The sequence below is a fragment of the Polypterus senegalus genome, chromosome 17 (assembly GCF_016835505.1).
Source record: "Polypterus senegalus isolate Bchr_013 chromosome 17, ASM1683550v1, whole genome shotgun sequence".
NCBI classification, from domain to species: domain Eukaryota; kingdom Metazoa; phylum Chordata; class Cladistia; order Polypteriformes; family Polypteridae; genus Polypterus; species Polypterus senegalus.
Genome location: NC_053170.1, coordinates 96,142,495 through 96,167,919, shown reverse-complemented (window position 1 = coordinate 96,167,919; position 25,425 = coordinate 96,142,495). Strand labels below are relative to the sequence as shown.

The window sequence follows — 25,425 nt, the reverse complement described above, 5'->3', positions numbered from 1 at the left end:
TTTAACACACTACTTGTCCGCTGCGAAGCGCGGGTATTTTGCTAGTCCTTAATAATTCCTTCCATTAATTTTCCTGTGATGCATGTTAAGCTTACTGGCCTGTAGTTGCTCTGATCTGCCCTGTCACCCTTTTTATATAATGGGATGATATTTGCCATTTTCCAGTCCTTCTGAATCTCTCCAGTACACAGTGACTTCCTAAAAATATGGGGGCGGAGTATCAAGTACAGGTGGGGTGGGGCCAGTGGCAAATAGCAAGTACAAAGGAGGGCTGGGGGTGGAGTAGTAAGAACAGGTGGGAGGAGCTACTGGCAAACAGTAAGCACAAGTAAGGGGTGGGGTTCGTATCAAGCACAGGTGTGTGACATTTGCATATTTCATGTTTGCTTTTCATGTAACTGATATATTGGATTTTTACCTAAACACAAATCTAAACTTGATTAAGCCGGTTCAAGAATATTGCATCTTTAATATAAATCATCAACCCTAAAGCACTAAAGTCGAGACAGAAATCGTCCTGCGCACAGGCGGAATGCACGATGCTGGAGCACTTGGTGTGATCATATTCTGTTGTTTATAAGTGGAGATGTGTGGTTCTTATCTTTTTCTGGGCTGCAACAGAATTCATAGGATGAAAGTTTGAAATGACATGTGCTAAGGCTGCGGATTTCACAAGTGGCAGAACATCATTTGTTTCCCAAAGTCTGCACATTCAATTTCGGGTGAACTGTTTCACTCATCGCTGATTGTGAATATGAAAATAAATCACTGCACATTTTGTTGAATGGATTCTGTGTTGACAGTAGCTCATTTATTTTCTCTTCTCGTTTTCATTCAGGAAGCTGCACTGTATGAGGAATTACATCCACATGAACCTCTTTGCATCTTTCATCTTACGGGCCGTCTCCATCTTGATCAAAGACGCTTTAATGAACATCGGCGTGTTTGATCGGCAGAAGGACATCCCGGCCCAGCTGAATGCCGCCAATGAGGTAGGGCACTGCTAAGTGAGAAGAAGACCGACTCGATGGAACGTGTTGAAGTGTGAAATGTTTAATGAGGGGATACATGATGAATGGTGGGTGCTACATCGATGGATAGAAAATTCATTTGATGCGTTAAGAATTACAGCGATATGGAATCATAAACGTGAAGCAGACTAGCGGTCTAGACGACTAAAGGAGGGATGGGTGGTACCATCAGCCCAGCAAGTTAGCAGCCCTGGGGTTACACAAGTTGATGAGTTCAGTTGGGTTGAGTGAGTGACTCTCACCGTCTTTATTGATCTATTGGTTCACTTTGATGCTTCACGGTGTTATGTTTCAGCTGGCTGGGGACCAAATGTCTGTTTTGGTCAGTTGTTATGTTAGCAGTGTCAATTGTTTAGTTTCTTTATATAAGTCTAAGAGCCTTCTTTAATGCATCAGGTGTTTTGCGGGTGGTACCCCAAGAAGCGGGGCCACCTGCCAATCAATATCCGGAGACCACCCTCAGTCCTATAAAGGAGGAGGGAAACCCACAGTCCCTTGCGGTTCATTGAATGTGCTGGTGTTGGTGAGCGTCTGCTTGTGATTTTTGTGCTTTCTTGTGAATTTTCTGGGTTTTTTGACCTTTTGTTCTGTTTTTGACGTTTACTATGTTTGACTTTAATATACAAATACAGAAGACTACGCTACATGGGATGAAATGGAGTTACACCGCACAGGCAACCCAATGCTATTATTAACCAAACCAAAGTAAACAAAAATAATACAAATAAAGTAAATGACTATTATTTCATAAAGAAGTACAGTACATTCAGATGAAAAAAATGTAAAAGAAAAAGAACATAACTTCAGTTTGGAAAGTTGGATAAACGACACCTCTAGTAACTTCCTGGCAGGCTAATCAGAAATAATCGCACAGTCAAACAATGACAGACACTTGACAGGCTGCTCGTCTTCCTCTTTTCCTAGAAAACATTTGCGTGGCTCGGCCATTTCTAATTACTCTGCTTTGGCTCTCTCGGCTGGTGCGCTGCTAAGCAACCATCTTTCAAATGGCTTCTGTACTTGCAGGGGCAGCTAAAGTATTAATGATTCACGTTTATTCTGTTAAAGGCGTCTGTGGGAGGCGAGCTGATTATCCACTGGTGGCCATAATTTGTTATTTTAGCGCAATCTGATATCAAAGCTTCAATAAGTATTTAGAAAAAAGAAGCAGATCAATGGATGACAAAGGTGCTATATCATGGAAAGATAGATAGATAGGCACTATATGATAGATAGATAGATAGATAGATAGATAGGCACTATATGATAGATAGATAGATAGGCACTATATGATAGATAGATAGATAGGCACTATATGATAGATAGATAGATAGATAGATAGGCACTATATGATAGATAGATAGATAGATAGGCACTATATGATAGATAGATAGGCACTATATGATAGATAGATAGATAGATAGAAAGGCACCATATGATAGATAGATAGATAGATAGATACTATATGATAGATAGATAGATGGATAGATGTGAAAGGCACTATATAATAAATAGATATTTAGATGTGGAAGTTCAGTGTAACACACATTGGTAAACCTATGGCACTCACAAGAGATCCTTGGAAGAGTATCACTTCTCAGCGTTTTCACAATTAAAGAGGCTTCCCCTTGTACAAAACAGATAATTTTCAGAACAATTTATAATAATTACTTTATGTAAATACATAACTTTCCACTTTACCAATAAAAACCAGAGAAAACCAGCAGGAAGAATTCGTGAATTGCTCCTGGCTATGCTGCTGAGAATTAAATTCAGGCCTTCATGATGACAGTCACACCAAGAAGCAGAATTACAGTTGGAGTCCCTTGAATTAGCATCTCTGTTATGTGTTGGAGTGGTGCTGCCATGCTGACATGTTTAACACTAGCAGGGTGTCTTGCATGATCTCCAAAAATGCCAGTGAGGAAAATGACAAATCACTCACATAGAAAGAGCCAGTTATTGTAAAAGCAACTTTTTTGAATTGGAGTAATGAGTTCCTATTGTGGATTATTATTCATTGTCTTTAATATCTATCTATCTAATCTTGCCAACGATGCTAAAAATCTATCTATCTATCTATCTATCTATCTATCTATCTATCTATCTATCTATCTATCTATCTATCTATCTATCTATCTATCAGACTGTATCTTTCTATACGTACAGTGGATACCAAAAGACTACACAACTTTATTAAAAAAAAATAATTTAATGAAAAAATTAAATAATCGCTTTTGTTGAGGCAGAGATTGAACTCTAGGTGAAATTTTTGCCTTTTTAATCTGATCTTCTAATGAACAGCATTCTCAGTGCCTTGATTGTCTAAATTTGCACTCCCACCCTTTCTTTTTGATTTTACAGACACCTACTGATAGTTGACGTGGTCACTTGCCATTTGCGTGTACACAGTTAGACTGCGCGGCGGCCTGTGTGTCTACTGCGCACTGTAATCATGCATTGCTATGAGGTGTGGTATACTTGGGCCAGTCATAGTATATGAGGAGGTTCGCCGTTGGGTATGGAACAACAGAGAGAAAAACGTCCTGTCATTTACCAATGCTCGAGTTTCACTGTAATACTCCAATGCTGTGTGACAGTGTGAGCCCACTGTAATAACACATCAGCCATCGTCTCAGTATGCTTTGAGTATCAGTAGTAAAAGTATAAAGACTCGTCTGATTCAAGATTTTATGATGTTTTCCCTTCTTTGAAGCACCATTTTTTGGGGATGCCTGGTCCTCTATAGGCAGAATGAGATTGTTGTAAATTGTATATTTAATTATGTATTCCAACCGGTTCAAAAATTTACTTTATTAAGCACTCCTTTTGTGTGTACACCTTTCACTCACATCTTGCATCTTTCGGTCTCCATTTCCAGAGTTACATCGGCTGTAAGATCGCCATGGTGTTAATCCACTACAGTATGATATCCAGCTTCAACTGGCTGCTGGTCGAGGGCCTCTACCTTCTCAACCTGCTTGTGCTGACTGTGTTCACGGAGAAAAGTTATTTTAAAATGTACCTGTGTATTGGCTGGGGTAAGTGACCGGCACCTTTTTAATCTGTCGGAATGCCAACTGAAATTTTTAAAGCACTAATAACTTCTAATAGTCACCATTAGAACTACCAGAGGCTTGAAAGTTGCGTATAGTAAATGATAATTTAAGTTATGTTGAATTCTATTAGTTATTCCTCTTCTTCTTGTTGCATATTTATTATTATTTTCTATTAATTTCTTTGTATAGTGCCTTTCATACCTATCTATCTGTCTGTCTCTTTGTTTATTTAAAGAGCATCAGTAAAAAGACAAATTTCCCCCTGGGGATAAATAAAGTTCTATCTATCTATCTATCTATCTATCTATCTATCTATCTATCTATCTATCTATCTATCTATCTATCTATCTATCGTGCCAGTGGACCCCAAACCCCTAAACATGATCACAACAAGAGTCCCAGGTTCAAATAATGGAAGAATTAATTAAATTCACCTCCATAAAGTCACAAAAGCACAAATACCCAGGTTTCGCTCTCCTCACAGTAACTCTCTTCTTCTTCTTCTTCTTACCACCTCACTGCCCTCCTCCAGTTGAGTGTTGCCCTACATTCTCCCAGCTCCAACTCGCCTGGCCAAGGGAGTGCGGTCCCTTTTATTAAGGTCAACGATGGAAGCACTTCTGGGTCACGAGAAAGTCCATTATAACAGGGAGCTTGTCTCCCTGCAGCGCCCTCTTGCGACACCCAGTGATCCAAGCAGGGTTGTTCTGCCAGACTACATTTACCGGCATGCCCTGCTGGCTTCCCACTGGGCACTGATATCCAGGGCTGCTGCCATCTAGTGTGGTGGGGGAGTTAAAAGCCCCCAGCACCATATTTCCTTTCCAGTGGGCTGTCTGTCCATCCCTTCTAGTCCTTCCTTCCAGGTCTGATCTACTTCTCTGTCTGTTAGGAGCTTCCCATACAGGTACAGAACCATCCCCTTTTCTGGCCGGGATGCCCTTCCAGCCCCTGTGGCATCTGCACATCTATCTATGTGATCCTGCCAACTATACTAAAATATCTATCTATCTATCTATCTATCTATCTATCTATCTATCTATCTATCTATCTATCTATCTATTGTATCTGTCTACAGTACCTTATCCTGCGTACTATGATGAAAAGACATAAGAAAGAAATGAGAATCTACTGTACATCAGTGTTTCCCAACAAAGTTGCCATGGCAGCATTGCAGGTGGGCCATAGTTGACCCCAGACAAAATATTTGTGTGCCCTGGTGCCCCAATAAAGTTTTATCCCCCTTCAGGGGTGGAGTACCACCTCCCTTCAATTTGTTACTCCAAGAAGTAAGCTGCCTGTGCCACATTCATCAGCGGCCGAAAGGAAGAAGCCAAGGGTCCGCTCCCTGCGCCTAACTCAGTAACTGACACAGAAACCCTCACGTTCAGAGAAGGACTCCATTTTTAAATGTCCTGAATCAACAGCCACTTTTTGACTGTTCTCTGAGTCTCTCCAGTCCATCTCTGGACCGATGCGGATTTTAAGCCAGTGGGCTCGGTTGGTCTGATTTCCAGACGAGGGCTTCTCTCGCTGCTCTGTGATGCACATTCACTCTTAGAGTAAATCAAGCAATAAAAGAGAGCGACGCTGTGACTGCCCAAGGGTTACGGATTTTTAATTAGTGAAGATGTACAGTAAATCTTTTAAAATAATTTTAATGAAATGTTTACTTTAATTAACTTCCCACAAATATATGCAGGAAGGAGAGGACGGAGTCACTGACTGCTTCATGTTTCACTTTCTTTAGTGTACTCTGAGTATATTCATGGTATGTCATTTTAAGTATTTTGTGACCATAAAGTCTGATTATTCTCGCTGGATGGTAAAGTAGTAGCTGTTGTGGAAGAAAAATGAGATACATTAACAAATAAATAAATAAATAAATGAAGTAATTGCTTAAGAAGTAGGGGGTTTATTCAACATTAATGGATTCAACTCCTAGCAGAGGTAAGATTTCAATAACCTTCAGTGCTTTGAGTTATAATTTTAAAGTTCTAGGACCCCCCAAATCTACCCATATCCCCCACCAAAAGGTTTAATTGCTGACTTTTCATTTTCGTTTTGATAAGCATAATACATTCCATGCCGTGCTGCCTCACACATTTGGAGTCTTGGGTTCGAATCTCACATCCAGATGTGTGGCGTTTGCATGTCGTCCTCATGTCTTCAGTCGAAAAGATGTGCTGTTTAGGCAAACTGGTGACAAATGACTCTGGACTATGGACTTTATCCCCTGTCTGCCTTGCACCCCGTGCTGCTGGGGTAAACCCTGTCATCCCAAACCGCAGTAAGACGATTTGAGGATGTGATTTAATTGGTGTTGGCGAAAGATCAGCTGGTCTCTTTGGTTTTGAACCCCGAGCACATACTCCGCTTTGTTCTTATTTCCCCTTCTGGTCCTGATTCTCTACTGCCTCTAGTGGGCACTTTTGGAAGTTTTCCTGGATGTTGGCTTGGGAACTCTCCAGATTAATAACAGTGCGAGTTTATGATGCTGTACTTACTGGGACATCTTCGTTCATGGTGAACAGTTGCCAAGCACCGGTCTCCATCACGAGTGGGCTTCCACGGCTTACCCATACCTCTCACCGGCATGTATTCATATTCAGTGTAGCGCATGAAGTCCTGAACATCTAAGAGCATCACAGACCTGTTGTTGCTCAATCTCACGTTTTGCTGCTGCACACGAGGGACTCTCTCAATATTTTTCGGGCCACAAATAGGCATGAGTAAACTGCGGGTGTTGCAAAATGACTTACGCGTTTGTAATAGCGGGAAAATAAATCCGTGGGATCGGAATCCATGCGCAGTGAGGATTTACTGTCAATTGTGAGAATCGGGAAATCCACAGAAAACTCCTTCACAAACTGAGCTTTCTGCTGTAGGTTAAATAGCAAGAGGGGAGGGATCTGGAGTGGGGAAGTCAAGGGTGGTCCCGCCTCCTGAGGCTCCACTCACAAAGCACAAGGACTATCAGGTCCTTTAATGGAAAAATACACAGAAATAATGATTCAAAATGAACAATTAAACATGTTAGCATGTACTATATTGGTATCAAGCAGGACGTCAACCTAGGCAGGACGGCACACCGCACAGCTCTTCATACTGAGTCGGCCTAATGTGGATGTCTTTTGGGATGTAGAAGAAAATCCACAAATACTAAACTCCGCAGTGACGAGACCTGGATTTGGAGCTAAGAGGCGTCGCCACGACCCGTCGTGTCACCACACCTCCCACATTCAGAGATATCCCTGGTGTCCCAGAAGTGTTGCCCTTCTAAACTTCTTGGAAGCAGAATGTCATGGCGAGTTGTGACAGCTGAATAGTTTAATGACTGACTCTTTCATGTTTTGTCTCTGTTTGTACAGGAGCTCCACTTCTCTTTACAGTACCATGGGTGATAGTCAAGTACCTCTACGAAAATAAAGAGTAAGTACCAAAACATCATCTTTTATTTAATTAGTATGGGGGTAAAACAAAAATAGAGGCAACTTGAAAAATATGCAGTAACAGATAGAAGCCGATGCAGCGGATTTGCAATGGCTTATGGGTAGTCTGAATGCGCACAGTGCCGCATGTCCAGTGGAAGCCAAGGTCAAATGAACGTGGGCGCTCCGCTAAGGGGATCACACCATCGTTGACCAACAAGCCATGGAGAGATTTCTTTGGCCGGAGGGAATGAAACCTGCTGGAATTTCCTGAAGAATGTTGGCTCACGATGAAAGTGAAAACAGCAGGACATCACAAAAAGTTTATGAATGAGTAGGAAGGTTTATAGTGGGGAAGAATAAGTGTAAGCGATGAAGTTGGAGCTGCTCGACCATCAGCATTGCGCATACAAACCCAAATCGACATGGGGAATGTCTTCATCTTAGAGGACCGACGGATCACGTTGTCCACATTTGGGTATCAGCTATGGATCTGCACACGTGATGACTTGAGGCTACCGTAACGTTTGTACAAGATAGGTATCCAAAAAGCTTACTAATCTGCACAGGCCAACTGCCTTCAGCCTACACTCCCTCTGCCCAAAGAGATTTCACTGCGATGCATTGGTTCGACATCATCTGACCTTGGCTTCATCTTGACTGGTGCTTCTTAAATGATGGGCCACCTAATGTCGGAGCTTGTCGTGAATCACAATTGGGGAAGGGCATTAAACGTTGGCGAAATGCCTTGCGATGGGTGGTTGAGGGCAACTAGAAACTGCCACAAACGGGACTACCAGGGGGATTGGATCCCCTGGATGATGCTCTGTGGTGAAGAAACAAAAAAGGGCACAATGTGGTCAAATCTTTAAGGGGAACCCCAAATCTCCAACCACCTTGTCAATCAAATCAAAAGGGGAACCCCTGCTTGTCAATCAAATCTGACAGAAAGGGTATCCCGCTTAGTGCTTGAATATTAGAGTGTTGTGGCACTCGAAGCTCCAAAGGGGGCCCCAGACCCCTCTCGCTTAATTTTCAAATTGCCTTTACTTTTTTGATTTCCCCTCGGATGTTAAAATCACACTCCAGGAACAAATTTTATGTATTTTCAGTGTGCTGATCAATATCTCAACCTTGTGTTTTGAAAAACAATGGAAGCGGTACATTGAATTCAAATGTCCATTGCAACTCAGACGGCTACCTTTCCTTCCATTGTGTGTTCAAAGCAAACTATTTTCCTTCCTGTGAAATTTCATCTGCCCCAAATTTGCCCAAGTCTGAGTTCTGTCCATGTCCCTTTGTTATAAATCACATAGTTTAGTTTCACCTGCAAGCACCCAAAATCAAAGCATTACAGAGGCTGAGCCCCCCAAACCCCAAGCTATTGTAACCATCTCATACCCTTGGCACCTTGGCCTGCAGGTTGTCTCCATGCGAAGCACAACTGAATCTAAAGTGTCATTTGCCATCCCGCATTTGTCTCGTGTCTCTCCCATGTATGCCAAAGCATCAATGATTCCATTAACTGCACGTTAATCTCCTTGTTCCTGATTCTCGTTTAATGTTAATGCAACATCTGATCACGAACAAAAGGATTTTATTTGGACTCTAAAAATCTAGATTCCAATTTATATCTTGATAAACAGATGCTGGGGAAGAAATGAAAATATGGCATACTGGTGGATCATTCGCGTCCCAATCGTTCTCGCCATCGTGGTAAGTTCGACTATGCAGTATGAAGCATTTTTCAATGTATTTAGTAGAACAATTAGATTTAGTCTGTAAATTAAATATAATAAAGAACTCGTAATGTAACTGCATTTCCCTGTGCGATTATTCTTTGAAGTTCTTGTAACTTATATTTGAAAGAGACATTGGCCTCCAACTGTGAGTGTGAAATAAGTCTTTTTTTTCAAAGATGCACTTCATTTGCATGCTGTTATGTTTCGGCCAGGCTAATGTTTACATTTATTTTTTTGTCTATTTTGTTTAGCGGATCGTTCCATACAGTGTGCCGGTATATGGGCCGGTATGCACCAGTAAGAAGTACTGGCACTTCTCTGTTTTTAGTAGTTGCATGCTGGTAGTTTTTTCAAGTGAACCGGCATGTATCATACATATCTAAACCCCCCTTCTCGTTGATCAAGTGTGAATGTTTTGTGGTGCTCAAAGTTAACAAAAAGGGCGATCCCCTGACTTGTCAATCAAATGTTGATGCATTGTGGGACTGGAAACTTCAAGGGGGCCCCCCAAACCTCCCACTTCGTTCTTCGATTGTTAGTTTGTTATGGTGCCCGACACTCCAAGTGGGACCTCAGCCCCACCCGACTCGTCACTCAAATGTTAGTGTATCACGATGCTCAAAACTCCAAGGGGTGTACCCCCAACTCACACAGTCTCTGTTATGAGTGATTGGTATCGGATTTGTAAAAGCAGTTTTAACGGTGGTGGTGCACCTTCTGTTGGAATGACAACTGCAATGCGTTTTATTACTACAGATGTGTGTGATGCATCATCTGTTGAAATGACAAAGACATAGCAACCAGATGAACACAGGAGGAATCCTGGCTGAAACATAACACATGCATTACCATATTAAATTGCTTTCCTTACATTGTGCATTCTAATTAAATGTTTGGATCTCTTACTGTGTGTTCATTATTGGGGACAGTGTGTGTGCTTTTGTGTGTGTAAATGATTTGGTGTGACTCGTGGTCAGGAACCTGGCTAGCTTTCTCATCATCTCCTGATCTCGATAAGTTAAAGTGCAGAGTGGCTCAGGGATTCCTGGCGTTTTAAACGTTTGTCTCACCTCCATCTCTTTCAGATAAATTTTTTTATTTTTTCCCGTGTTATAATGATACTTGTGTCCAAGCTGAGAGCTCACCAGATGGGATACACAGATTACAAATTTCGGTAAGCCTTTTTATTTGTTTATTGACTTACCTAAAATGACAAATAACTGGATCTGAAATTCAGTTCTTCTAAAATGGACAAATAAATGAATGAAACAGGCTTATCATGGAGCCCAGGGTGGGCGACTCCTCTGAGTTTTTTATGGAGTGATTTTTCCATTTGCTTTCTCCTTCAGGTTAGCCAAGTCCACTCTGACCCTCATTCCGCTGCTGGGGATGCACAAAGTTGTGTTTATTGCCGTGACCGATGAAAATGCCCATGGCACCTTGCGCTACATCAGAATGTTTTACCTGCTTTTCTTCAACTCAATTCAGGTGAGGTTTGCCGTCAGATTTAATCAGCCTTTGTGAAGTTAAGCATGTGGCCTTCTGCTCCGGTGACGTCAGGTTATTCTGTCAACAAAAAGACAAGTAACAATTAATAAATTCAGTCGTTGGCAATGGCATGTGCAGTAGAATATACAGTATGATCCAGCTGGGTGTCGTGAACTAGGAGCCCAAAAAGGTCAGGTCTGGTCAGCTTGGGGGCATGCACTGGTACAGCACGTTGATCCACCCACCACACGATGAAACAGCTCGGGATTCTGGTTGGCAACCCCCCAGGCAGACATGTGGTCCAGTCCCACCCTCCAGAAATCTATCCGCTGCAGCCAATTGTTACGTGGGCATCCCATTGGCCTGGTCCATTTGCTCAGGTCCTCAACAATGAGGATCCTGTGAGCCAAATCACCCTAGTGGAATCATGCCACATGGCCATAGTGCCGTAACTGACGCTCCCTCTTAATGCAGGTCATGTGCATCATTCGGGACTCTGTCAGCAATGCAAAGTCAAACCAGCAGAATCCAAGGATTCTCTGAAGAGACTAAAGGAGTCCAGTCCTCGTCTCAGGTCACTGGATAGTGTCCATGTCTCACAAACAGGAAGCACCAGGACTCTAAAGACTTGGACCTTCGTCCTTTTGCAAAGATATCAGGAGCGCCACGCACCCCTTTCCAGCGACCTCATGCTCCCCCAATTATTTGACTGACTCCATAGGAAAAGTCACCAGAGACCTGAATGGTAAGTAACCCTCTCGACGAGGTTGACTCTCCCTCTGCAGACAGACACACTGCTGACATATGTGTCCAAGAGGTCATTAAAGGCATGGGTCTTGGTCCAGCGGCTGTGGGGCATCTGTTTATGAAGAAATGTTCACTGATTTTGACTTTGTTGACGATGCTGTGATCTTCACAGAGTCAATGGAGGCTCTGATTGGGGCTCTTGAGAGAGACTGTGTCAGAGTCCAAAAAACACTTCCAAAAATTGGCCACTAGAGGGGGATATCACCATCAAACCCCGGGTAGTCATAAGGGCAAACACAGAGTCCTCATAAATCTTCCCGCTTGTGACAAGTATGAACCTCTGTAGAGGCACAAAAAGGCAAAAAATAAAGGAGATGCCTGTAACACCAAAGGCAATCCAAAACAAACCCAATGCAAATATTTAAAGAATCATTAATATATGGAGCAGAGGGTTGAAAATCCTGAAATTCAATGAAACAAGTAAGCACAAATCAACTCACTGACTCCCAGTCACGTTCAAAATAAACCCCCAGGAACTGTGGAAGACCTGGAATTTATAGGGCAGTGGCGGTGAGTGGCCCCGCCTCCTGAGGAAGCATCTGCCAAACACATGGAACATAACACAGGCCATTTCCATAACAAAAATGATGCATAATACACATAAGCAAAAAAGGAACATTAAAAGGAATCAAAGAATCAAAAACAGACATTAAATTTGAATTTCAACCCCCACCCAGGGAAGGAACCCTAGGCCAAGACGTGACATCAGGTGGGACTGTCTAAAAGTCATTAAGAGCAGGGTGTCGAGTCGGGCAGCTTCCGAGTCCTGCTGTTCTTCCATCTGAATGAGTTTATGTCACTCCTTAAAAGAGACAATCATTGCCAGTCAAAGCCTATATGGAGGAGTGGGGGATGTTGGGAGGGGTTCATAAAGGTCTGGGGCCCACCTTGCTTGAGTTACATGGTGTTCCTTGGTGTATACTGCACACATTCAGTATTATTAGACTTCGAGTACCCAGCGAGGGTCCCTTTCGGTGTCCAGAGTATGCCCTTTGACTTACCAAAATGGTACCCTCAGTGTTCATAGTGCACCTAAGGGTTGGTTGGGGGGCTTTATTTGTCCCCAGACGTGCCTTTCCTACTGGATTTATGTTGACAATTTGGTATTTACATGTTTCTGTTACATGTAATAAGGTTTTGTCTTGTGGTCCGGGTGTAAACATGTGACGCCAAGGAGGTTACTATGTTCTCATTTATCATGGCGTCGGAAGAGGAGCGACCTGCTGAATATCAATTGGATGCACAAGTAACAACTTCACTCTACTCTGTACATGAGAGGACACGGCTTAGCACTTTTAAAATGGCCCCTAAGACCCCAGCCGGATGGAGCAAAGCACGCGGGCCGAGTCACGTCGCTTTACAACCACTCGCTTAAGGCCTCGCATTGTCTCTACACTGAAGCCATTCATCACCAAGGGTTGCAGGGAGATTATGTGGTGGCAGCGGCCGCCTTGTTCTTTTCATACCACATTATCATTTTTCAGGCAGCTCATTGAGCTGTAAAATTGAAATGGGATAATAACCGCGTCATTTGAAAAACTAATTGAATTTTTTTTTTTTGGTCTTTGTCTTTCTAGGGTTTGCTGGTTTCGATTTTGTACTGTTTTGTCAATAAAGAGGTCAGTAAAATATATTAAAGTCAACTTCCACTCTTATCTTTGTTGTGATAACTTCCAGGTTACTTTTGCGTTAAATAAATGTGTTTTATATGCTGTGTGGATACAACACAACAGGAATGGGCATAACTGCGGGCTCCACCATCCTGGCTTCAAAGACCCTCAGCTTGGTTATTGTCTGTGTGGAGTTGGCACGTTCTCCTTGAGTCTTTGTGGGTTTTCTCCCCTATCCTTAAAGACATGCTGTATAAGGTTAAATGGGGTGGGCAGGTGGAATAAATATGGGGTGGCGGCTCAGAAGTACCAGGGTCGCCCCTTTTAATTAGGTGCACAAGGGGGTTCAAAACAAGAAACATGAGCATTCCAGGCTTCTGGTTTCACTGTTAAGAGTGGGTCATTCATAGGGAACTTCATTATTTTTGGCAAGTCTGGGTCCAGCTGCAGACTCCCACCATTCAGTAGCTCCGCTAGACAGCCAATTGGATTGCAGATTTTTCCTCACTTGACTTGAATCAGATGAATCCCCAAACCCTTATCTTAACTACAGTGTAATAAGGTGTTATCACTGATGTATAATATGGTGGAAGACAGAGGGCGCTATCGAGCCCCAAACCAGCATGACACAAATGACGCGCAAACAGTCACGGGTTGAAACATTGGATCTTTTTCCTCCAAATACCTTTTAAGCAATAAAGAATGTAAATGGGTGGCAAATCCTTCCATTTCTTTTCTCCCAACTCCTTTTCCTCTCACCGAGTGTTGTCCTCTGCCTCCCGACTCCGACTCCCTGAGGCATGGCAGGGCAGGGTGGGGTGGGTCTCTTTAAACCAGATCCCGGGAGTACTTCCTGGTCAGACGGAAGTTTCTAGAAGGCAGGGATGGTCCCTGTCTGCAGCTCCCCATGGCACACAACAGGGCTGCACAGCGTGACTACAGTTCCCAGCATACCTGTGGGCTGAAAAAAAAGGGGGCAGCAACACAAGAATGCTGCCCTCTGTAGTGTATTGGGGCAAGTATAGGCTCCAGGAAGGCTAACTCCTCTTATCCCTTCATCCTTCTGGCCTCCCTCACTGGGAAGACATCAGTTCTTGACCTGATCGGGGGGACACCAGCTGATCCCTGATGAAGCTTACAATAAAAAGCGACATCCTCCACGGTGGAGCGGCACTGTGGTGGTCTATTGGATATTTGGGGGAGTCGCACTTTTATACAATTTTTGCTGGAAGGAGGCGGGGTCAGTTTCCCTCAGTGGGGTGGTCTTGTCTTCTTGTTGTGGCGGAGAGAAAAAGACGGGACTGTTAGCGACAGCGCCCCTGTCTTTCCGGCAGGGTATTGCATTGCTGTGATGAGCCTGGAAGGCTTTATAGCTCTTTACTTGTAATGATTAACTTTAATAACCTGTCCTGACACACCTATTCAAAAACAGACCCCCAGACAGATGTTACTTGATTATATTGACGTCTTTTGTAAGTCGCCTTGGATCAAATAATAATAATAATTCTTTACATTTATATAGCGCTTTATGTATTGATAGGGGAGCCATTTCAACAACCACTGATGCGCAGCATCCACCTGGACAGTGGCCATTTTTACACCAGTATGCTCACCGCATGTGAGCTGTTAGGTGTTGAAGTGGTAAGAGAGAGAGCCAATTAACATGGGAAAGGTGCTATATAAATAGAATTTATTATTATTATTGATTAGATTAAATTATTACTAATTAGAGACCGGGGATGATTAGGGGCCAGAATGACTCGGCCATGGAGGACAATTTAGGCTGGACATTGAGATACACCTTACTCTTTAAGAAGGATGCCCGGGGATCTTTTATGACCACAGACAGACAAGACCCTCAATTTTATTTCTCTTCTAAGCTAATAAATGGAACTGAAAAACCTGTCACAAAGCAAAGCATGCTGGGTAACGCCTTAATCTGTATAAGAAGAGAATGGATAAATGTCACACGGAAAATGACCAGCTTGAGATCTGGGCCCTCATCCGTGGACCTCACAGGTTGCCACATGGACCAAAATGTCACCAGAGAGCTCACAGGGAGTGTTGTGTGGAATTTTAAAGTACAGATCGGGCAGCCAGCCATGATCTCTTTTTCTTTGCCTTCCATTTACAGGTACAGTCTGAGCTTGTGAAGCGCTGGAAGCGCTGGAAACTGGGCAAAGACATCGATGAGGAGTACCGGCACACAAACAGTCAGAGCGGGCATGGCAAAACCGGGAGCAGCACGATGACTCCGTATTTCGAGAAGCACAAGCTCGTCGGCAGCTACCAGAACGGCTCAGGGAGGAAAGACAGCAGCCTGCAGCCGGCTGCCCCGCAGACTTTTCCCAGCTGCCCCGAAAGCGGCTGCTCTCAAGGCACTGAGCCGATGAACCTCAGTGCGCAGATGCACTGCTATGAGTTTCCACAGGAGACGTCTGAGAGCAGCTTCTGAGAGGCTGGCGAGAGTCCTGGACACCCGCCCTCTACCCCCCCCCCCCAACTAGGGGCGGACCTCCTGTCCGCCTGCAGACGCCGTGCAGAATTGCAGCAACTGTTGTCGATGTCGCAAGTGAAAGTGCTGCACAGTCCATCTGCAACCATCACAGCTTCCGTAATGGTGACTCTTCCATGGTTTGTAAGCTATGGCAGTCATATGCTTGGCAGCAGCTTTGTCTTTTCAGAAAAAAAAAGAGGTTCACGTTTTTTTTTTACATAGAAACTATTTCTTTAAAAAAAAATTTTAAAAATCACTTGCAGCATTCATTTTGCTTACTGTGAACAAATATGGTGGTGCATTGACGTACTCGAGCAGCCACTGCTCTCCGTTGTTTTTTTTTTTATGTCCGTTGGTGTGCTGTTGATGTCTGGTCCTCACTGAGTGTCCACCGGCTCGGGTTACAAAGCTTTTAGAAATGAGGGCGAGATCTGCAACACTCGGATGATAGACAGGCGAGGCTTTTTGGCCTGGAGACGGCGCACTGCATTCCTCGTTCATAATCCACGGCCTAGTAAGGCCAGCAACGGGGAAAACGAGCAGCGGCGTGACAGTTTTAGACAGTTCTGCTCTTCCGTCCATTAGGATTCTTGAAAGGAGGACGTCATTGGGCATAAAACGGAATGAGCCGCCACACCCTAAGGCAACACATACAGTATTAAGCACCTGTCATGGCCAACGTCTTGGCCAAGCATTCAGTTGCATAGAAATACCAAAGGGTTAGGATTAGGGTTTGGGTTACAATCTTGGAGATTTTCAATCTTCACGACATCAAGCTAACTCTTATTGTTCAGGTAGTCGGGATTCCTCCTAACGCTTGATTTGTCCTCTGTAAGAAGACGGAAAGGCACAACAGGGCACACGGGATGTAGGCTTGTCTTTAACAGTGCCACGGCTCGGTTGTGTGGGTTCCTGCTTCTCGTTGAGCTGCGTCCTCCAGGGTAGCTCGACTCAAAGTGAGACACCTCCTTCTGGGGATGCCCAGCTTTAGAGGACCTGGCTTGGAAGGGGTGGAGTCAGTTGCTCTCACTGAGCATCTTCTGGGGACTATGGGGTTAGAAACAGGTGAGAAGGTTAGCGACAGCACCCTCTCTTGCTTTGGAGGTGGTACTACATACGTCAGCTGAGCAGCCCACTTTCATGAGGGCATGATGGTGTTCATTTACACCGGTTACATTCACAACCCACTCGGCTTTGGATTTGATGGCTTTGTATTTTGCAAAGCAAACAATTTCCGATAGCTTGAAGTAGGCTGGCACCCACCAAGACTTCATACCGACACTTCCTCATTCTGCCCTTAGGAGTACCAGCAATTTCAGTTTTCCAGCATGTGCCAACACTGCACTCCACTACCACTCCATACACCTTTCAACAAGCTTTTCCACTTCCAAGAGGTTTCTGAATATCAGCATGCCTTCAAGGGGGAAGATCAGCAATCTTTCCAAATTAGTTTATGTACCCGCGCTCCGAAAAAATCCGGGTGGACAGAATTGCATTAGCCACTTCAAATTGTGTTTCACTAACCTGGAGACTCCATTTATTTAGCACAAAACAACAAGTAGATACCGTGCCAGATGTCACCAAGAAAGGAAATTACGGTGCGTTGGCCAGTTTAAAAGAGAAGAGTTCCTCATAGGCAGGTTCAGGAGTCACATAGGAGCCTTCTCCAACCTGAGTTGGGGTCCAGAATGCAGATAGATAGATAGATAGATAGATAGATAGATAGATAGATAGATAGATAGATAGATAGATACTTTATTAATCCCAAGGGATGACCTCCTGTAGGGATCGTTGAGTTTTTATATAACCCCTACCGAAAGGATATGCCAGCTATGGGTACCGTGGTCGGGTCAGTTGCCCACTGCTGGTGGCTTCTTGGAGTTGCAGGTTGAAAGGGAGAAATCAGTAGCATGACTGCCCCCTCTTGTCCCATCGTGGTACCGTGTATCTCAGCAGAACCAGGAAGGTGATCCCCAGACGCACATGCACGACACAGCATACCTTCCAAACTTCCTGCTCTGTCTGAATTATTTTCTGAATATCAGCTTTTGGATCTCCGAGTGGGAAAGTGTTCATCCTCACTGTCCAAAAAATGTACACCTTCAGACCTCCAAATAGAACTACTCTCTGAAATAGTTTCCGTATGTCAGTGTGCTTTTGGACCTCCGAGGAGACCGCCAGCTTTCTTCAGTCTCCGAACCAATCGTAATATTGTCATGAGCATGAGGATGTTTTTCCGATTTCTGTCGTGACTTTTCGCTCTTTGAATAACTGATCGAGAAGGAAGCGGAATGTGAGCAGCGGAGATTTACCGATAAACTGACAGAAACAAAAAGTTCAAAACTTTACAGATCAGAGATTGTTCTCACCACAAAAATAAATTTCAAATTGTAAACAGTTGTTTAGAAAAAAACAGAAAGTGAACTACCCCGGTAGAAATGGAAGACCACAAAATGACAAGATCAGGAGATGAGAGAGAGAGAGACAGAGACAGAAATTCAAAGCAGGCCAAGGCGAAACCATGAGACAGAAAATTAAATAGAAAAGCCCAGTACACAAAGTGGAAAAATGCACAAAGCCCTCATTCCCAAATTCATTCATTTTCCATCGCTTATCCGAAACCGGGTCAAGAAGGTAACAGTCTTAGCAGTGAGGCCCACACGTCCCTTTCCCCAGCCACACTTGCTAACTCGTACTGTGGAATCCCATGGTGTTCCCAGGCCCTCCCTATGAGCCCTGGAGTCTTCCCTGGGGTCTCCTCCAATCTGGTCCTGCCTGTAAGACCTCCCCAGGGAGGCATCCAGGAGGCTTCCGTATCATTCCCAAATGATCTTTTGAAATACCTAGAATACACTACAATTTATGTATTTTTTTTTAAATCCGGAATTTCGGACATGGAGGAGAGGATGCTGCCATGTTTAGTACTGTCAGTATGGCAATATTACTTATTGCACTCTCAGGAACCAGATGACAGCAACCGAGGAGCAACCAGAATGGCAGCACACAAAAAAATGACCACTAAAATGGCAGCCAAATTGTAAACAAAATAACGTTAAAAATGAATAACAAAACCCTAAAATATAGACCCAAACGAGATCTACAGAAAATAACAGAATGAAAAGTCTTCTTTTTTTCCAGAGTGAGTTTTCTCGTTGAGGTTCTTCTCCTTTGCTGTTAACAAAGTTTGGGCGTCATCTTATAAATAGGCTGGATCTTAAATACGATAGCCACCAGGACGTGATACACACGTGACGTTGAGCGTGGTTCACATAGTTATCGTAGCCAAGATGCAAATGTGTAAGTCCCGCGGTCGTAGATATCAGCATGAAATCACTGGGAGATGATGCCAGTACTGAAAGAGCTAATCCAGGAGTAAAAGTCAAGAGCCAAATATGATGGGAAACCGAGCGTTAAAATTTGAAGCGAAAAAAGGAAAAGATCCTGATGATAACCGAATTTCCTCTCCCTATTCTAATAAACCGTTAATCGTTTTTAAGCAAATCCAATGCCTGAACACCAAGTAATGCACGCTGCCATATTATATAATGTTGACAAGATAACATCACACTTCATCACATTGGTAAATTGCACTGACACCGTGCTGCCCCGGTAGACAATGTTGAAGGGGAAAAACAACCAGAAATGCAACTGCAACATCTTTACTGAAACAACCATAAGAATGACGATGTAAAAACCCTAAACTGAAGGTCCCCAAACGTATTCCTGACATTAGCGTTGTAGTTGCAATGGCCACGATGTCTCCAATGCAGAACGGAGAAAAAAAATCAAGACAAAACGGTAGGACAGAATAAGGACATCATTTCTGAATTTCATATACCTGAATGTAACAGAGTTAAGGAGTTGGTTTATTGCAAAAGCCACGCAGGGAATGTTGCAAACTTATCTCCAAGAATATCAATAGAGGATGCCTGGGCTCCTGCCGCGTTCCTTTAGCTCCATAAAATTGGATTCAAATTAGTGAGAAGAACATGGAGACATGTCGCCAGATTACCGAATTGCTTGCAGTAACTTGACTTCTGACTAATAGAGGGGCTCACTCTTAATAGAAAAACGCGATACTTGGCGCCTTCATAAAAGGAGTTCTGAACTCTCCACCACTACTTAAAACCTCCCGATATTTCAAATAGAATGAACTGTGGATGTTTGACGGGACACTTGAAGATATCAAGGAAGTGTTGGGGTACCTGGCTGGTCACCCCTTTTAATCAAAATGAATGCTTGATGGCGTTACAGGCAATTTAAAACAAAAAAAAGCAGTCTTCATGACGTTCTTTTAATGGTATTTCGCTCGATAGAGCAGGTCATCCTCGGGAGATCTGTGCTGTTTGCAGTTTGGGTCTGATATGAGACTCCATGGTGGTGTCCGCTCTTTTATAGTCCTCTGGCCAGCAGCAGTGGAGTCCAGTTGTTCTCAGTGGGCGTCTTCTCACTGCCTTGGGTGACAAAAGAGACAACAATGTTAGCAACTGTGCCCCCTTTTGCCTTGGGGTGGTATCTCTGGGGTGATCCTCCGATGCGTCTGCGTGACAGGACTTTGTGTAAAATATCAACACTCATCACCACAACCCACTCATGTTTAAGGTACTGTAGGCCAATTGTTCTTTACAGTTTTTCATGATGTTCACAAGTAACATGTGACTTGGCAAAATGAGTTCATTTTTAAAGTTGCTCATCGTGGGTTGAACAGTCGAAGTGCCAAATCTTGATGAATTTACAGTTGAAATCGCGAATCAAGATGGTCTGTCCTTAAGAGTTGCCGTTTTGTATATAGGTGTCCTTAAAGCACTGATAGTTCACTGTATCAGGAAAGAAAGCTAAGCAAACTGCAAAAACAAACCTAAAAAGAGAGAGAGAGTGATGAGTAGCACAAAGCAAATGAAAGCACAGCAAATAGATGAATTGAGATGTGCTCAATGGCCAGCTTGCTCATCCATCTCTGTGTGTCTTTGTTTATTTTCTGGGCTGCACCTTCTATGTGTTGCATGAAAGCACAATCAAATTTTTGAATTTTCACATTTGTGCCTTTTTACACGGGCAGTGGTGCTGCAGTAGACATCTGAAGCGTACGAGCAACAGTTGAGGAACCAAATAGGTCTCAGACTAGAGGACAGTTTCTCCAGCATACAAGGTCTCCAAGATGTCCTCTTCTGTCATTCCTGGAGTGTATTTCACTTAGAGCCAAGCTGATGGAATGGGATGAGCTTAAATGTGGGTGGGGTTCAAAGTTTAACTCCACCCATAAATGTGTAGATGTCAGAGTTTTTGCCCCAACCACACATTCAAGCACATCTGAGATCAGGTACTCACCGACAATAGCATAAACTCAATGGTGTCTTGCTGCAGACCTCCACAACTATGGTCCATTGAGGAGCCAATCAAATTCCACACATCTGATGTTGTTTAGTGGCCTTTGTATCAAATGTCAGTAATGTTACATGGGTGGAGTTGGTTTCACTCCGCCTAAAATTTGCAGATGCCACATGTTTTGTTCTACCCACACATTCAAGCAGGAATTGCACATCAGAGGTCAGATACACACCGGCAATGGCTTCAACTCAATAGAATCTTACTGCAGACCTCCAGTGCTCCGCTCCATTAAATAGATAGATAGATAGATAGATAGATAGATAGATAGATAGATAGATATTTTATTAATCCCAAGGAGCCAATCATTGTTCACATCCGGTGACATTTAGTGGCCTTTGCATCCATTATAGGTCCGTAATATTACCCAACACTTGACTTATTTATTTATTTCTCAGCATGTTCACTTCAAGTTGTACCTTGCACTTCATTCTCATAAAACATCCTTATACTATGGGAAGGATTAGGATTGTGGGAACATGACCAGATGGCTATCAGGGGTCTTGTAGCATGCATGTCGTGGGACTGCCTGTCGGGTAGCAGCACTATCAAGCAGACTGTCATTGGAGGGTCCCCTATGTAACCCATGTGATGTAAACATGCAATCTGATTGTCTATTCAACAGCTCGGCCTTTCTCCATAAACTACCTTCCTATGCAATAAATACTTTGACTTCGGCCTACGCCAATCCAAATGTTCAAATTAAAAAAAAAATATATATATATATACACCTATATACTTATACATATATAAAGAATATATATATTTTTTACTGAGCCTATATATTGTGTGTATTGTGTATATATATATATATATATATAGTATTGTCACGCATGCGTGTCGGAGGACATCCTCATAGGCTCAGTTGAGGTACAGTATGTAATAACCCACCAAGGTGAAAGGGGCACTGACCCTAATGCTGTCATCTCCTTCTTTCCCTACACTGCCATGAAGATGCCTAGTGAAGGCATTTAGCCCCGCCTCTTCTGGTCCCACCAACATAAATTTCTTGGCTGTCCTGGATGGAGGCGTCACTTTTAGCCAGAGAAACCTGTGGGAAGGAGTTCAACTAAGGATGGTGAAAGCTCCATTCTTTCTTTGTTTTGAATTACCCTTAATGGGACGCGTGCCAACAAATGGAATTCCAGTTCTTTTTCTTTAATTTTCTTGTCTTCAGAAAAGTAAAAGGGACAACCTGGTTGGTTCTTGCCATAGTCCTGAGCTGTCATGCCTGCACTTGACCACTATATATATATATATTGTTCTTTATTTTATCTTATTAAATTTCTCGTATTAGAAATTTGTTAGTTTTTGCATACCCCTTGGGGTCAGAGCGCAGGGTCAGCCATTGTACAGCTCCACTGGAGCAATTGGAGGTTAAGGGACTTGCTCAAGGGCCCAGCAGAGTAGGATCTCTTTTGGCAGTGATAGGGATTCGAACCGGGAACCTTCGGGATACCAGCGCAGATCCTTAGCCTTTGAGACACCACTCCACCTATATATATATATATATATATATATATATATATATATATATATATATATATATGAGGAGGAGGTTGCAGCCACTTTAAAAAAACCTCACACTATTAAGTGTGGTGTTGAGGTGTCACCTGTTGCATGGATGTACTCAGATCTCAATCTGTGTGGTGGGTGCAGCAGCGTGCTGTTATCAGCATATATTAGCAGGGAGCAAATTACCATAAACCCCCGGCTTCTTCAGAGAGGCAAGACAAAAGAATTTTTGTAAAAAGTAAGAAAATAAATTTAAACAAAATGCTGCAAAGAGCAATCAAGAGGCAAAAAAGAGATGCCAACCAGGCAATCCAAAAGCAAAGTCCCAATACAAATTTGTTAAACGAAATCCGCACTCAAAGGCCAAAAAAGAGCTGACGAGGGCAGTGAATTCAGAAGAAACAACGCGGTACTCACAGAAACACCACACACTCCACCAACATGCATTTGATGAACTGTGGGAACTTTGCATCTCAGCCTTCCTTTTATGGGGCGGGTTAGTAACTTAGCAGTGATGGATAGGGTGGCCTTGCCTCTTGGTTTTCTGCCTCCAATACTCTAGTCAAATAAATATTCTTAAACATAACAAAAACAAGAATACATTGACCCAGTGTTCCTTAATTTTTTTTTCTTGTGGCCCAATCTTACCCTTCTTTGCTTCTTCGAGACGCGTGATGAACATCAGATCTTGCGAGAGGGTCTCCCTTGGAGAATCGCCCTTGACAGTCATAGCACGGTGGGGTCCCTTTGGAGAAACACTGCTGACATTCATAGCTGGGGACAGAGATTGGTGGACCCCCCCTTAGAGATTTGTCACCGACAGCCATTACAGAGCACTGCCCGTGGTGACCCATTGTGTGACACTTCACAAACCTTACATGACCCTTTCCCATTAATTACAACCGTCACGGCCCAATAGGCGGCATTTTGTGACCCACATTTTAAGAAACTAGGCATTAAATATATTAATTAAATAACAGATATAATAAATAATCTAAACATAAAAATAAATGAAAAAGTTAAGGAATGTAAACATAACATTACTGAGTGGCAAACGATTGCTAGGCCAGAAAATCAGCTTATGCCACTGCCTGCCTGTGTGATTTCTGCTGTCCTGACAGAGTGAGCAAGACAGGCGTCTACTTTTATGGGTGGAGTCAGGCGTTTAACTCCGCCCACATGATGGATGCTGTGAAATGTTGAACTCATGGAGGTACACCAGCAGCAAGGCGCTTCCCTTTAGAACCCTTTTTAGAAACAGCAGAAGTCAAAACGATCTCCTTGAACAAAACTCTCTAGTCTTCACGTTTTTGGGCTCTGCCGTTTCGAGACGTTTACTGGAAGCTGTGGCGCTTTATCGTTACGTCACTTTAGTGTACACCACGACCAGATGGCTTTGTCCTGCAGTTTTTAATTTATTTGTATTGAATTCTGTCTTCTTCACGACGCTTGCCCTACTGTAACACAAGCACATGGGGTGGGGAGCACGATTCAGGATTAGGGGCATTACACGGTGGGAGGAGGGGTCTCCATTTTTATGTTCGTTGCACAGGTTATTTCATTTTAGTTTCCTCACATTGCAGCTGGATGTAAAATAGCATGTTTTTATGTATTGGGCAGAATTGCCAAAATGCACCAGAGGGGGGCGGCAATGCCCCTCCTGCTGTGCAGTTGCATGTGTGCCGCGGCTGCCTCTGTCATTTGTGCGCATCAGCATGCCAAGCATATCAGCGTCCTCAAGAGAGGACATCAGCAGGGGACCGATGACCATTTGTGCAAAACAACCTGGACTTGGCATGTTGTTCGACTTGAGCTGGTGTAATGACATGTCTGTGTTTCCACAACGTGAATAAAAATGTCGTCTGTCTGTACTGCATATGCAGAATGTACATACGTGTGTGTGTGTGTGTGTGTGTGTGTGTGTGTGTGTGGCGTCCCACTGAAACTGGATTGTTCTGTTTTGTCTGTTGTACCCCCTGACCTTTTCATTTTGCAATAAAGCTGCTTCTCAGATTCTTCTTTCTTAGCCCCCTTTTTCTACCGGGCGGCCGTACACAGCATGGGGGTCCAGTCACTTGTTCACCCAGAATCTGGAAATCACCTGCAAGGTTTTTTTCCTGTTTGTGCCCTTCTTTGTCAGTGTTTTTAAACCCACCTTTTCTTCGACAAGGTTAGGTGGACACTGCAGACAATAACGGGCATCAAGAAGGAAGCAGTCTGTTGGAAGTTTGATCTTTATATGGTGGTCTTGTCACCTTCTTTGGTGGATCCATAGGCAAAAGCTATTCAGATGTACCAAGCAGGAACCATCCTGGAGGGGGTGCCTATTCATTCTCTTTAATATGGTGGTCTTGTCACCTTCTCTGGTGGATCCATAGGCAAAAGTTATTCAGATGTGCCAAGCAGGAACCATCCTGGAGGGGGGCACCTATTCATTCTCTTTAATATGGTGGTCTTGTCACCTTCTCTGGTGGATCCATAGGCAAAAGTTATTCAGATGTGCCAAGCAGAAACCATCCTGGCGGGGGCACCTGTTCATTCTCTTTAATATGGTGTTTTTTTTGGTAAAAACAGTGCCCCCTACAGATGAATCATATTCAAGTGTGCCAAGCAGGAATCAGCCTGGACAAGATGCAAGTTCATTCTTATTTATATGGTGGTCTTTATATCCTTTCTAGTTGTTATTTTTCTGATCAACAGCACCCCCTACAGGCTACAATTATAAATAATTTAAATACACCAAGTCAGGCTAGCCTGGAGAAGCTGGGAGCTCATTGTCTTTAATAAAAAGTGGCCAGCAGGGAGAGCATGTTCATTTTCTTTGATAATGGTGGTCTTTTTACCTTTTCTGTGGTAAAGA

General features: G+C 43.3%; 1 protein-coding gene across 1 annotated transcript in view; it reads left to right on the top strand.

Moving 5' to 3' along the window:
- Positions 1–20,952, top strand: part of LOC120517762 (glucagon receptor-like) — a 199,094-nt gene extending 178,142 nt beyond the window's left edge. Inside the window, exons 7-14 of the mRNA XM_039740234.1 lie at positions 839–992; positions 3,913–4,072; positions 7,462–7,522; positions 9,168–9,237; positions 10,349–10,437; positions 10,613–10,751; positions 13,136–13,177; positions 15,303–20,952. Of these exons, the coding sequence (XP_039596168.1) occupies positions 839–992; positions 3,913–4,072; positions 7,462–7,522; positions 9,168–9,237; positions 10,349–10,437; positions 10,613–10,751; positions 13,136–13,177; positions 15,303–15,623 (1,036 nt within the window). The 3' untranslated portion in view covers positions 15,624–20,952. The remainder of the gene's footprint in view (positions 1–838; positions 993–3,912; positions 4,073–7,461; positions 7,523–9,167; positions 9,238–10,348; positions 10,438–10,612; positions 10,752–13,135; positions 13,178–15,302) is intronic.
- The last annotated feature ends 4,473 nt before the right edge of the window (positions 20,953–25,425 follow it).